Source organism: Hyaena hyaena, unplaced genomic scaffold (genome assembly GCF_003009895.1).
Source record: "Hyaena hyaena isolate Hyena2069 unplaced genomic scaffold, ASM300989v1 scaffold_235, whole genome shotgun sequence".
NCBI lineage: Eukaryota > Metazoa > Chordata > Mammalia > Carnivora > Hyaenidae > Hyaena > Hyaena hyaena.
The window spans coordinates 1,153,516-1,165,840 of record NW_024080867.1 but is presented as its reverse complement, the minus strand read 5'-3'; the positions used below and the strand labels follow the sequence as shown (position 1 = coordinate 1,165,840).

General features: G+C 46.4%; 1 protein-coding gene across 1 annotated transcript in view; it reads left to right on the top strand.

Moving 5' to 3' along the window:
• Nucleotides 1–1,991: 1,991 nt before the first annotated feature.
• Nucleotides 1,992–12,325, top strand: part of GP6 (glycoprotein VI platelet) — a 24,027-nt gene continuing 13,693 nt past the window's right edge. Inside the window, exons 1-4 of the mRNA XM_039244204.1 lie at nt 1,992–2,025; nt 7,371–7,406; nt 7,537–7,794; nt 10,490–10,774. Of these exons, the coding sequence (XP_039100135.1) occupies nt 1,992–2,025; nt 7,371–7,406; nt 7,537–7,794; nt 10,490–10,774 (613 nt within the window). The remainder of the gene's footprint in view (nt 2,026–7,370; nt 7,407–7,536; nt 7,795–10,489; nt 10,775–12,325) is intronic.

Sequence of the window (12,325 nt, the reverse complement as noted above, 5' to 3'; positions counted from 1 at the left end):
AACCCCACGCTCAGGTGAGCAGGTGATGTGATGCTCAACCTCATTAGGTGTTAGAGAAAAGAAGCTGGCAAAGATTAGGAGGCTGGGCAACCTCAGGTTTTGGGTGTGTGGGGACCCTCTTGTATTGCTGTAGAGAAGGAACTGGTACAGTGAGCTGGGAGTGCCATTTGGCCATGAGGAAAAGATATGGGAGGATGTGGATTCATAATTTAAAGATATTCTCACATGTGTTCATAGGGGAGTCTGCAGAATGATATTTAGCTCAGCTTTGTTTACAGCGGTGGCTGTTCCTTATTAAGACTCTGGGGGGATTACTGTGTTGAAGCAAATAACTGTTCTGTAGACATATGAATGGTCTGTAAACCCCGAGTGTGCAATGGAAAGATGAATGACTTCAACAGCATTACACACTTGACAACACACTATACATTTTGCAAGACACAAAATAAAGTTTTGCAAAGATGAACGAATTTGCACGGGCCGTGATTTCAGAAATGAGAACCATAGGACAGGGATAAATCACAGAAGAGATCAATTACCTAGATGCACATGTGCATGTGCTAAGCCAGAGGCAATCAATCAATTACTCAGCTCCCAGCGTCCAAGCTTCAACTAGAAAAATACATTTTCTTCCAAGCTTTCCTATTTTTCCTGTTTGAAGTAGTCCATGTTTTCCTATTTGAGTAGGACTAAAACTGTATCTGTTTCTCAGTCTTATGTGAAGGTCAAAAGAGGTGGTGCCTGAAAAGTGAGTCGGGTTACAAAGAAATGTTTGGGCACCCAAATTTCTATTGTTTTTTAAAAATTGTGGGGATGAGCATTGGGTGTTATATGGAAACCAACTTGACAATAAACTATTAAAAAATAAAAGAGAAAAAAATTTGTTTATTCTTGAGAGACAGAGACAGGGCATGACCAGGGAGGGCAGAGTAAGAGAGGGGGACACAGAATCCAAAGCTGTCGGCACAAAGCCCGAACTGTGAGATCATGACCTGAGCTGAGATGGGATGCTTAACCAACTGAGCCACCCAGGTGCCCTTACTTATTTATTTTCTAATGTTTATTTATTTTTAAGAGAGAGAGAGAGTTGGGGGAGGGGCAGAGAGAGAGGAAGCACAAAATCTGAAGCAGGTTCCAGGCTCTGGGCTGACAGCCCAGAGCCCCATGTGGGGCTTGAACCCACAAAGTGTGAAATCATGACCTGAGCCTAAGTTGGACGTTCAACGGACTAAGCCACCCAGGTGCCCCTAGGCACCCAAGTTTTTCTTGCCTTTGGAGTCCCTGAATGATCTAACCCAGTGGTTCTTGACTGGGTGTGATTTTGTCCTCAAGGGACATCCGGCAATGTCTGGAGATTTGCAGGTTGTCACAGCTGGAGGGGTGCTTTGCTGGCGGTATCTGATGGATGAGACCAGGGATGCTGCTGAACCTCCCAGAAGCACAGAGCAGCCCATCCCTACACCAACAATCACCTGGTCCCAAATGTCAAGAGCACCAAGGTTGGGACACCCTGTATGACCTCCTCATGTCCTCAGTCTCAGCTTTCTGCACTCTCGAGTCCAGCCACACCAATCACTTCCTGGTTACATGAAAATGCCGAGCTCTTTGCCTCACTGAGGCTGCACGCTGCACATGCTGCTATTTCTCCACAAATGCTTCTGATCACCAGGTATAATCTCAAATGTCCAAAGAAAGCTCCATGAAACCGTTCTGTTACAGAGACCCATCAGATAGCATTCTGTCTCAACGTCTCAAGAGCAGCCAGGGTGCAACCTTGGGCTGGTGGGAGAAGATAAATGAGCTTCTGTGAGCTTGTGTGCAAGTCATTCTTCTGAGGGGATGGCTCCAGTTTGATGAGCCTCAATTAGGAAAAGCCAGGCTCATGGCGGAAGGGAAGAGAGGGTTCCGTGTCCTCATCACATCCTGTGCCTCTGCTCCAGCCCCCACAGCATCCCTCCTGGGCTACAGAGCTCTGGACGGGCTGAAGGACCATGGCCCCACTGCTGTCTGCCCTTGTCAGTCTTGGTGAGTCCTGAGGGCTGATCTGGGAGACGCTGCAGGGCAGGCAGTGGGCTGTGAGACTGAGGCTGTTTTAAAAATTGGATTGGAGGGGCGCCTGGGTGGCTTGGTCGGTTAAGCGTCCGACTTTTGCTTAGGTCATGATCTCGCGGTTCATGGGTTCGAGCCCCGCATCGGGCTCTATGCTGACTGCCAGCTCAGAGCCTGGAGCCTATTTCAGAGTCTGTGACTCCCTCTCTCTCTGACCCTCCCCTGCTCACGCTGTCTCTCTCTCTCTCTCCTAGAAATAAATTTAAAAAAATATTTTAAATTGGATTGGAAATGAATTTCAGGGCAATTCAGGGGACTGATGAGGGGACTTCATTTGTTGGGTGAGAACACAGGCCCCAGGGAGGTGGTGTGTGTCTGTTGTTCTGTTATATTCTCTGCATGGCTGGTTGGGAATGATACAGCTCTTCCGCTTTGCACTGTAACTCTGTCTCTATATGCCATGTTTTAAAAACTACTTATTTACTTAGTATTTTAAATATGGACTTGGTGACATCAGGACTAGATTCTGTCACCAAACTGTACAGCGCTGGAGGAAATAATCCATTCGCAACATCACGAAGGGACCTTGAGGCCATGGCACTAAGCGAGATGAGCCAGATGCAGAAGAAAACAGTGCATGATCTCACATCTGTGTGGAGCCCCAAAAAGTCTAACTTGCTAAGGCAGAGAGGGTAGACCGGTAGTGGCCGGGGGTTGGGGTGGGAGGAAATGGGGAGATAGATGGACAGAGTACAAATTCCCGGTTATAAGATGAATGAGTTTCTATTTCTCCAGAAGGACATATTGCTAAGAGGACAGACGCTCCAAGGGGCCAAGCAGGAAGGAACAGCTGTGTTATGGGGATAAGAAAACAGGCCATGAACACAAACCGCCCGTCAGTCATTCGTTAACACACACTCATGAAACACTTCCTATGGGCTGAGGATTACTCCGTGTTTCGTTTTTAATGTTTATTTATACATTTATGAGAGAGGAAGAGAGAGTACAAGCTGGGGGAGGGGAGAGGGAGAGAAAGAGAGACAGAGAGAGACAGAGACAGAGAGAGAGAGAGACGGAATCCACAGCAGGCTCCAGGCTCTGAGCTGTTAGCACAAGGCCCTATGCTGGGCTCAAACCCATGAACTGTGAGATCATGACCTGAGCTGAAGTTGGAGGCTTAACCGACTGAGCCACCCAGGCGCCCCTGGATTAATTTTTTAAATCAGCTAGCTTAACAATTATACTAATGTTCATGTATTTCATCTTTATTCTGGTATGTATTATAACTCAGTAATTTTGCTTAGCAGAGAACAGCTACCTTTGCCCTCTCCTGATGTAACTCACTTATACTCTGACTGTGGCTGCTGCTATGAGCTTATGACAGAACCTTAGCACATCTCAGCTGGACTATGCATTAATATTCTGTCTTCCTCATCCACCAGTTTCTCCAATTCTTATTTTTTTAAATCTCTAATTCTTATTAGACACCATGGCAGGCAGATCTTTTCAGTGTGTAGTGCTGATAGATCCTTCTATTTCAGGAGCTTCCTAGTGCTTGCTTAAAGCATAAAATCCTTAGTATCATTCAAAGCCAATGCAGACGGGCCTTTCACTGCTTCCTACATGAAACCAATTGTATATGTATATTTATTTATTATTAAAATTTAAAATTTTTTTGTTTATTTTTGAGAGAGAGAGAGACAGAGACAGGGCATGAGCGGGGGAAAGGCAGAGAGAGAGAGGGAGACACAGAATCGGAAGCAGGTTCCAGGCTCTGAGCTGTCAGCACAGATCCTGATGTGGGGCTTGAACCCATGAATTGTGAGATCATTGCCTGAGCCAAAGTTGGATGCGTCACTGACTGAGCCACCCAGGCACCCCCTTGATTTTGTTCTTGTTTTGTTTTGTTTAACAGACATTCACCTATTCTCCATAGCAGCCTAATTAGGTAGGGGCTATTTTTTTTTTTACAAATAGTTTATTGTCAAATTAGTTTCTACATAACACCCAGTGCTCATCCCCACAAGTGCCCTCCTCCATGCCCATCCCCCCTCCCCCCCACATCCATCAGTCCTCAGTTTTTGTCAGCATTCAAGAGTCTCTCATGGTTTGCCTCTCTCCCTTTCCCCCACCATTTCCGCCCTTCTTCTCCCCCTTGTTCCTCCGTCAAGTTCCTCCTAATCCTCCTATACGTGCAAACATATGCTATTTGTCCTTCTCTGCCTGACTTATTTCGCTCAGCATAACACCCTCAAGGTCCATCCATGTTGCTACACATGGCCAGATTTCATTGTTTCTCATTGCCATGTAGTATTCCATGCAGAGGAGAAAACTGAGGCCCCAAGGGATTAAGGAACTTGTTTAAGGTCACAATCTAGAACTTGAATAAACTAAAGAATTTGGTGCCACGTTCACATTCTTTTTTTTTTAATTTTTAATGGTTTTCCCCCCTATACTTCACCTTATTGTCACAATGCATACACACCTCAGCTTACCAATAGAGAGACAGAGTGAGAACAGGGGAGGGGCAGAGAGAGAGGGAGGCACAGAATCTAAAGCAGTCTCTGGTTCTGAGCTGTTGGCACAGAGCCCGACGTGGGGCTTGAGCTCATGGACTGTGAGATCAAGATCTGAGCCGAAGTTGGACACTTAATCAACTGAGCCACCCAGGGATCCCTACCATGTTCATATTCTCTACCACTAAAATATGCTGCTGGTGTTAGAATCTACCCCCTACCAGCTGCAGGGCAGTGGACAGGATGCTATCTCTATAGGCTGATCTATAAAATGGATCTAATAATGATCCCTGACCATTAGGATTGTGGTGATTCAGATCCATACAGGGAACACTCAGAAGGGCACCTGAAATATCTCCAGTCATGTTAGAAGGTTGCGAGGAAACCCCAGGAGGGGCTGAGATGGGGTTGTGTTTTGGACATAGATGTGGGTAGAACTTGGAGACAGGGAGCAGAACCCGGTGAACAGAGGGTGGGGCTCAGAGGGGCTGGAGACAAGCATGTCACCTCCTGAGCTCTGGAGTCAGGGATGATCCAGGTTCAGCTACTTCCCAGCTGTGCGAGCTGAAAGAAACTGCATCGCCTCTCTGTCCAGCTTCCTTAGGTTTACAATGGAAACCATAACGTCCTCTCCTTCTAGTGTGTGGGCGTGCATGCATGAGTGTATGTGTGCATGTGTGTGTGCAAGGCGAAGAGTTACCAGATAAAACACAGCAAGTCTCAGGGAAATTTAATTTCAGATAAACAACACATAATTTTTTAAGCCTAAGTATATCCTGTGCATTTCATGGGTCATACTATGCAAAAAAAACATATTCGCTATTTTTCTGAAATTCAGATTTAAGCAAGAATTCTATGTTTTTATTTGCTAAATCTGACAACACTGGTGAGACTAAAACAGGTAATGCTAAACTCAGCCAAAGATTAAAGAAGAAAAAAAGAAAAGGAATCTTAGGTTGAGAGAAAAAAGGCAGCTGTTCAACATAGAGAAGATAGGAGGAAAAATGGGGGAAAGGTGACTCCAAGGGAGAAAGAGGAATTCATAATTCATAGATCATGCAGGCTGACAGGTGTGTAACATTACCTGGGGAGGCCACTGGGAACCGTGGAAAGAATCAGACATTAGGGTCAAGGAAAACTATAAGGATGTAACTAAGCCAGGCAAATAGTGACTTGAGGAAAAGTATACAAGATCAACATTACAATCCTTAGGCGTGAATAATATTTGTATAGTCATAATAATGCAATTATATTTAAAAGTTTCTTTATTTATGGGGCGCCTGGGTGGCTTAGTCGGTTAAGCGTCCGACTTTCGCTTAGGTCATGATCTCGCAGTTTGTGGGTTCGAGCCCCGCGTCGGGCTCTGTGCTGACTGCCAGCTCAGAGCCTGGAGCCTGTTTCAGTCCGTGACTCCCTCTCTCTCTGACCCTCCCCTGCTCACGCTGTCTCTCTCTCTCTCTCCTAGAAATAAATAAAACATTTTTTAAAAAGTTTAAAAAAAAGTTTATCTTTAAAAAAAAGTTTATTTATTTATTTTGAGAGAGAGAGAAAGAGAGAGAGAGAGAGGGAAAGAGAACATCCTAAGCAGGCTCTGCTCGGTCACTACAGAGCCTGACACGGGGCTCAAACTCACGAACCGTGAGATCATGACTGAGACAAACTCAAGAATCGGATGCTTAACTGACTGAGCCACCCAGGCGCCCCTCCCTGCCTCGGATATGGGTTTAAACAAGTTAAAACAGTGGGAAATCCATGATTAACACAACCTGAGATCTCTTGACAAGATATAAGGCAAAGGATCCCATTCGGATCTAATGCACAATGTGGTGACAATAGCCAACGATATTGTGTTGCAGAAAATGCTGTGTTCTCACCACAAAAAAAAGAGAAACAGTAACTATGTGACATGATGGAGGTGCTAGCTAACAATGTGGCAGTAATCATTGTGTGATACGTAAATGTATCAAATCAACACACACACCTTAAATGTATACAATGTTATACATCAATTATATCCTGATAAATCTGGGGTGTGGGAAGAGACCCCATCCTGCACACAGCACCCTTTTCAGAGAGAAGGTATTTCTCTTTACAGTTGTTAAAAGTGTGTTCATTGCGAGCAGGGCAAGGAATCTCTGGTTTTTTAAAAACTGTGGTTGGGGCGCCTGGGTGGCTCAGTTGGTTAAGCCTCCGACTTTAGCTCAGGGCATGATCTCGCAGTTCATGAGTTCGAGCCCCGCATCGGGCTCTGTGCTGACAGCTCAGAGCCTGGAGCTGCTTCGGATTCTGTGTGTGTGTCTCTCTCTCTGCCCCTCCTCCACTCATGCAGTCTCTCTCAAAAATAAAACATTAAAAATATAAGAATTGTGGTAAAATGACAAACTTAGTATAAAACTTATCACTGATAACACTTACTACGTTCACAACGTATACAACCATTGCCTCTGGCTTGTTCCCAGACATCGTCAGGACTCCAAAAGGAAACAGTATCCGTGACAATCACCCCTCAATCCCCAGCCCCCTGCCCCCAGCCCTCACTGATCTACTTTCTCTGCCTGAGCAGATTTACCTATTCAGCATGCTTCAGGTTATTCAGCATGCTTCAGGTAACTGGAATACTACAATATGTGACCTTTTATGGCTGGCTTCTTCCGGCACTTAAATTACGTGTGTGTGTGTCTCTCAAAAAAAGAAAAAATGGGGATAAGAGAAAATTAATGCATGCAAATGTCTTATCACCTGCCCTGCAGGTAAAGTGTGGGCTCTTTGAGGTCCTAGCGTTTGGTCCTTTTCTTCTTTGCTCAGGGCTGTGTCTGGGGCATATGGTGCAAACTCAGCAGGGTGAGTCCTTCCCCCCTGGGGAGTCCTGGATCCCTCTGGGTTCAGCCTACACGAGGGTGGGTGGGTGAGGGCCCCCGGGAGGAGGGGTCTGTTTGGAAGGCCCCTCCACCAGGTTCCCCTTCCCTTCCAGGCTCTCTCCCCAAGCCCTCCCTCCATGCCCTGCCTAGCTCCCTAGTGCCGCTGGACAAGCCGGTGACCATCCAATGCCGGGGGCCTCCGGGCGTGGACCTGTACCGCCTGGAGAAGCTGAGGTCTGGGAAGTATGAGGATCAAGCTACCCTTGTCATCTCGGCCATGAAGGAGAGTTTCGCCGGGCAATACCGCTGCTCCTACCAGAAAGGGACCCGCTGGTCTCCTCCCAGCGAACAGCTGGAGCTGATCGCTATTGGTACCTGGAAATGTGGAGGGGGTGGCTGCACCCGTGGCCTCGGGGCTCCAGGAAGGCCAAAAGGGGGATTGTCCCAGGGGTCCTGAATTAGTTAGGATGGGCAAGTAAAGCTGAGCCTTGCCCATGACATTTAGGGGAGGTGCCCAACCCCCACAGTGATCCACATAATAGGTCAGTGCAATGTCTTTCTAAAACAATCAAAACCAATACAAAAACATTCACACTGAACAAAATATGCTCACAGAAGGCGAGCAGGGGAGGGGCAGAGAGAGAGAGAGGGAGACACAGAATCCCAAGCAGGCTCCAGGCTCTGAGCTGTCAGCACAGAGCCTGACATGGGGCTTGAATCCATGAACTGGGGGATCATGACCCGAGACGAAGTCCTACACTTAAACTGACTGAGCCACCCAGGCGCCCCTATCATGCTTTTAAGTAAAGCCAGAACCTGGCAGTGCCCTGTGAAGCTATAGCTGAGCCTGGGGCATAATGAACCGTGTGTACCCCTAGCTACATTCTAATGCACTGGGTTTTTTTTTAAGTTTTTGATGGCATAAAGTGTTTTAAGCTTATGCTTTTATTTCTAAATGCATTTTTAAATGGTTATTTTCCAAATAGATTTTGAAAACACCATTGATGAACTTGCTTCCACTAAAGCCAAGAGAATATGATAATAGTAAATTCTTTGGGGGGGGTGGAGGAGGTACAAATGAAATAAAGTTAAAGTAATCTGTGAGTTTTAATAACTTGAAGTTTTTCTTTTTTGTTGGTTTTTTATTTATTTATTTTAGTGTTTCACTTTTTTTTTTAACAAATAGTTTATTGTCAAATTAGTTTCCACATAACACTCAGTGCTCATCCCCATAAGTGTCCTCCTCCATGCCCATCCCCCCCTCCCCCCCACATCCATCAGTCCTCAGTTTTTGTCAGCATTCAAGAGTCTCTCATGGTTTGCCTCTCTCCCTTTCCCCCTGGGTAGCTCAGTGGGTTAACTTGAAGTTTTTCAATATGTTTTTTCTTTTTTTAAAAAAATTTTTCAGTGTTTTTATTTTTTATTTATTTCTAGGAGAGAGAGACAGAGTGAGCAGGGGAGGGTCAGAGAGAGAGGGAGACACAGAATCTGAAAAAGGCTCCAGGCTCTGAGCTGGCTGAGAGCACAGAGCCGACGCGGGGCTCGAACCCACGAACCGCGAGATCATGACCTAAGCGAAAGTCGGACGCTTAACTGACTAAGCCACCCAAGCGCCCCTCAATGTGTTTTTTCAACTGTGTTAATAGCGTGGACAAAATTAACCACAGAAATACCTAAAAGTGTTTTCAGCCTTTTTTTTTCTGGCTCCGGGAGGCACAATTGCAATCTTTGTTTAAAAATCTTGATATTTTGTTCACTATGAATTATTTGGATTAATTTTGTTTTAAAAATTGCATTGAAATATTATTTGTCTTCATTGCTGAATTTTTTTGTTTTTGCTTTTTTTTTTTTTTCACCCCTTTGCATTTTGTACAGCCTAATCCCTGAGCCTGTGCCATGGTCCATATACCTCATGCAGGGACACCTGCTCTGCCTTTAGGGCTGACTCAAATGCAACCTTCTCATAAGTATATTCCTCATCTTCCTATTTATAATTGCACCCAAGTTTAATTTTTTCATGTTTATTTATTTTTGAGAGAAGGGGAGAGGAAGAGGGAGAAGGAGAGGCAGAGGCAGAGAGAGGGAAAGGCACAGAGAGAGGGAGACACAGAATCTGAAGCAGCTCCAGGCTCTGAGCTGTCAGCACAGAGCCCGACGCAGGGCTCAAACTCACAAACTGCGAGATCATGCACTGAGCTGAAGTCGGATGCTTAACCGACTGAGCCTCCTAGGTGCCCCTCTGCCACTTAGTATCTTTTTTTTTTAATGTTTTTATTTATTTCTAGGAGAGAGACAGCGTGAGCAGGGGAGGGTCAGAGAGAGAGGGAGTCACAGACCCTGAAACAGGCTCCAGGCTCTGAGCTGGCAGTCAGCACAGAGCCCGACGCGGGGCTCGAACCCACGAACCGTGAGATCATGACCTAAGCGAAAGTCGGACGCTTAACCGACTAAGCCACCCAGGCGCCCCTGCCACTTAGTATCTTATGGTTTGGGGCAAGCTATTGAGCACTGTATACCTGAGTTCCATTTTTAAAACCAGGGTATTCACAGTGATGAATTCATATGTTTTTGTGAGCATTTAGTGAGTCAGTGTAAGTCATAAGTCTGCAATGATACCTGGAAGCTGGCATTTTAATACAGGTTTGCAGCCACAGATTGTATTCTGTAATACTAGCTTGCAGTGGGAGATGAGCTAGTTATTTTGTTACTACCGTCATAGTTTGGGAGCTGGCTATCCACTAGGCACTCTGCTAAATGCTTAATATGCAATATTTCATCCAGTCCTTCCCATTTTACAGTAAAGAACACTGAGGCACAGATATAGGGGGAGATTCATCTCCAGGGTCACCCAGTCCCTAGATGACAGCCAGGATTTGTGTCTGGGCACTGTGATGTGACCCTGGTCACAGTCCCTTAAACTTTTGTGAACTGGAAGCAGGGTGAGTGTACTCTCCAGGGTGGATACACCTGGAAAGTTCCCTAGCTCTCAGGAGGTGGAGGGACGTTCCCACCCCTATGGCTGACGGTGGCCACTATCTTTAATACCAGAGCTCTCTTTTTCCCCAGGAGTTTACACCAAGCCCTCACTTTCAGCCCAGCCCGGCCCAGCCGTGTCACCAGGAGGGGATGTCACTCTACAGTGTCGGAGCCAGTATGGTTTTGACCAATTTGCTCTATACAAGGAGGGGGACACAAGGCCCTACAAGGGACCGGAGAGGTGGTACCGGGCCGATTTCCCCATCATCACAGTGACTGCTGCCCACAGCGGGGTCTACCGATGCTACAGCTTTTCCAGCAAGTACCCGTACCTGTGGTCAGCCCCCAGCGACCCCCTCGAGCTTGTGGTCACAGGTGAGTGAGGTGCAGACCCAACCTTTCTTCTGCAGCCCTTGCAGGGTCTGATGGAAGTTCCAGGGGGCGAGACCAACAGGCGCGAAGGAAGTGGGAGGCCAGGCTTTGGAGGGTGTGTTAGTTTCCTATAGCTGTTTTAACAAATCACCTCTAATCCGTTGCCTTAAAATAACAGAGATGTATTTATTTTTAATGTGTATTTATTTCTTCTGAGAGACAGAGAGAGAGAAAGAGAATCCCAAGCTGGATCCACACTGTGAGCGCAGAGCCTAATGCGGAGCTCAAACTCATGAAGTGTGAGACCGTGACCTGAGCCAAAATCAAGAGTCAGACTCTCAAGTGACTAAACTCACCCAGACACCCCCACCACTAACGGTATTATTCCCTTATGCGTCTGGAGATCAGACCCAAATGGGTCTCACTTGGACAAAACAAAGCTGTCAGCTGGGCTGTGTTCCTTCTGGAGGCCCCAGGGCGGAATCTGTCCCGTGCCTTCTCCAGCTGCTAGAGGCACCTGCATCCTTTGGCTCCCAAGGTCCCTTCCTTTATCACGAAAGTGAGCAGCGCAGCATCCTCAGTCTCTCTGTCTCAGACTCCTCTGTCCCTCTCCGCCTCCTGCTTCCACTTTTAAGGACACTGTGATTGCACTGGGCCCACCTGGATAATCAGGACAATCTCTGCACCGCGACATCCTTAAGTGCACCTGCAAAAGTGCCATTTACTATGTCAGGTGCTACTCACAGATTCTGGGGGTTAGGGTGTGAGCATATTTGGGTAGCTGCTATTGTATCTACTACAGAGCATATACACTAGAAAAAGAATTTTTTTTCTTTCATAGTTTTATTGTCAAGTTGGTTTCCATACAACACCCAGTGCTCATCCCCACAAGTGCCCTCCTCCATGCCCATCTCCTCCCCCCACCCCACATCCATCAGTCCTCAGTTTGTTCTCAGCATTCAGGAGTCTCTCATGGTTCCCCCCCCTTCTCCTCCCCCATGGTCTTCCGTTAAGTTCCTCCTAATCCTCCTATACGTGCAAACATATGGTAACTGTCCTCTGCCCGACTTATTCGGCTCAGCACCGCCTCTGGACAACAGTGTGGAGGTTCCTCATCAACCCTATTTGGTTTTTACCATTAAGAGTCTCTTGTGGTTTGTTCCCTCTTCTCTTCCTGCACCCCTTTTCCTTCCAGCTGTGCTGACAGCTCAGAGCCTGGAGCCGCTTCAGATCCTGTGTCTCCCCCTCTCTCTGCCCCTCCCCTGCTCATGCTCTGTCTCTCTCAAAAATAGACATGAAATTTTTTTTTTTTTAAAGTTACTCCTTTGGAGAAGTGTCTGTTCATATCTTCTCCCCATTTCTTCACTGGGTTGTTTGTTTTTCGGGCTTGTAGTTTGGTGAGTTCCTTATAGATTCTGGATATTAACCCTTTATCTGATATGTCATTTGCAACTATCTTTTCCCATTCCGTTGGTTGCCTATTAAATATCATATGTTTGCACGTATAGGAGGATTAGGAGGAACTTGACGGAGGAACAAGGGGGAGAAGAAGGG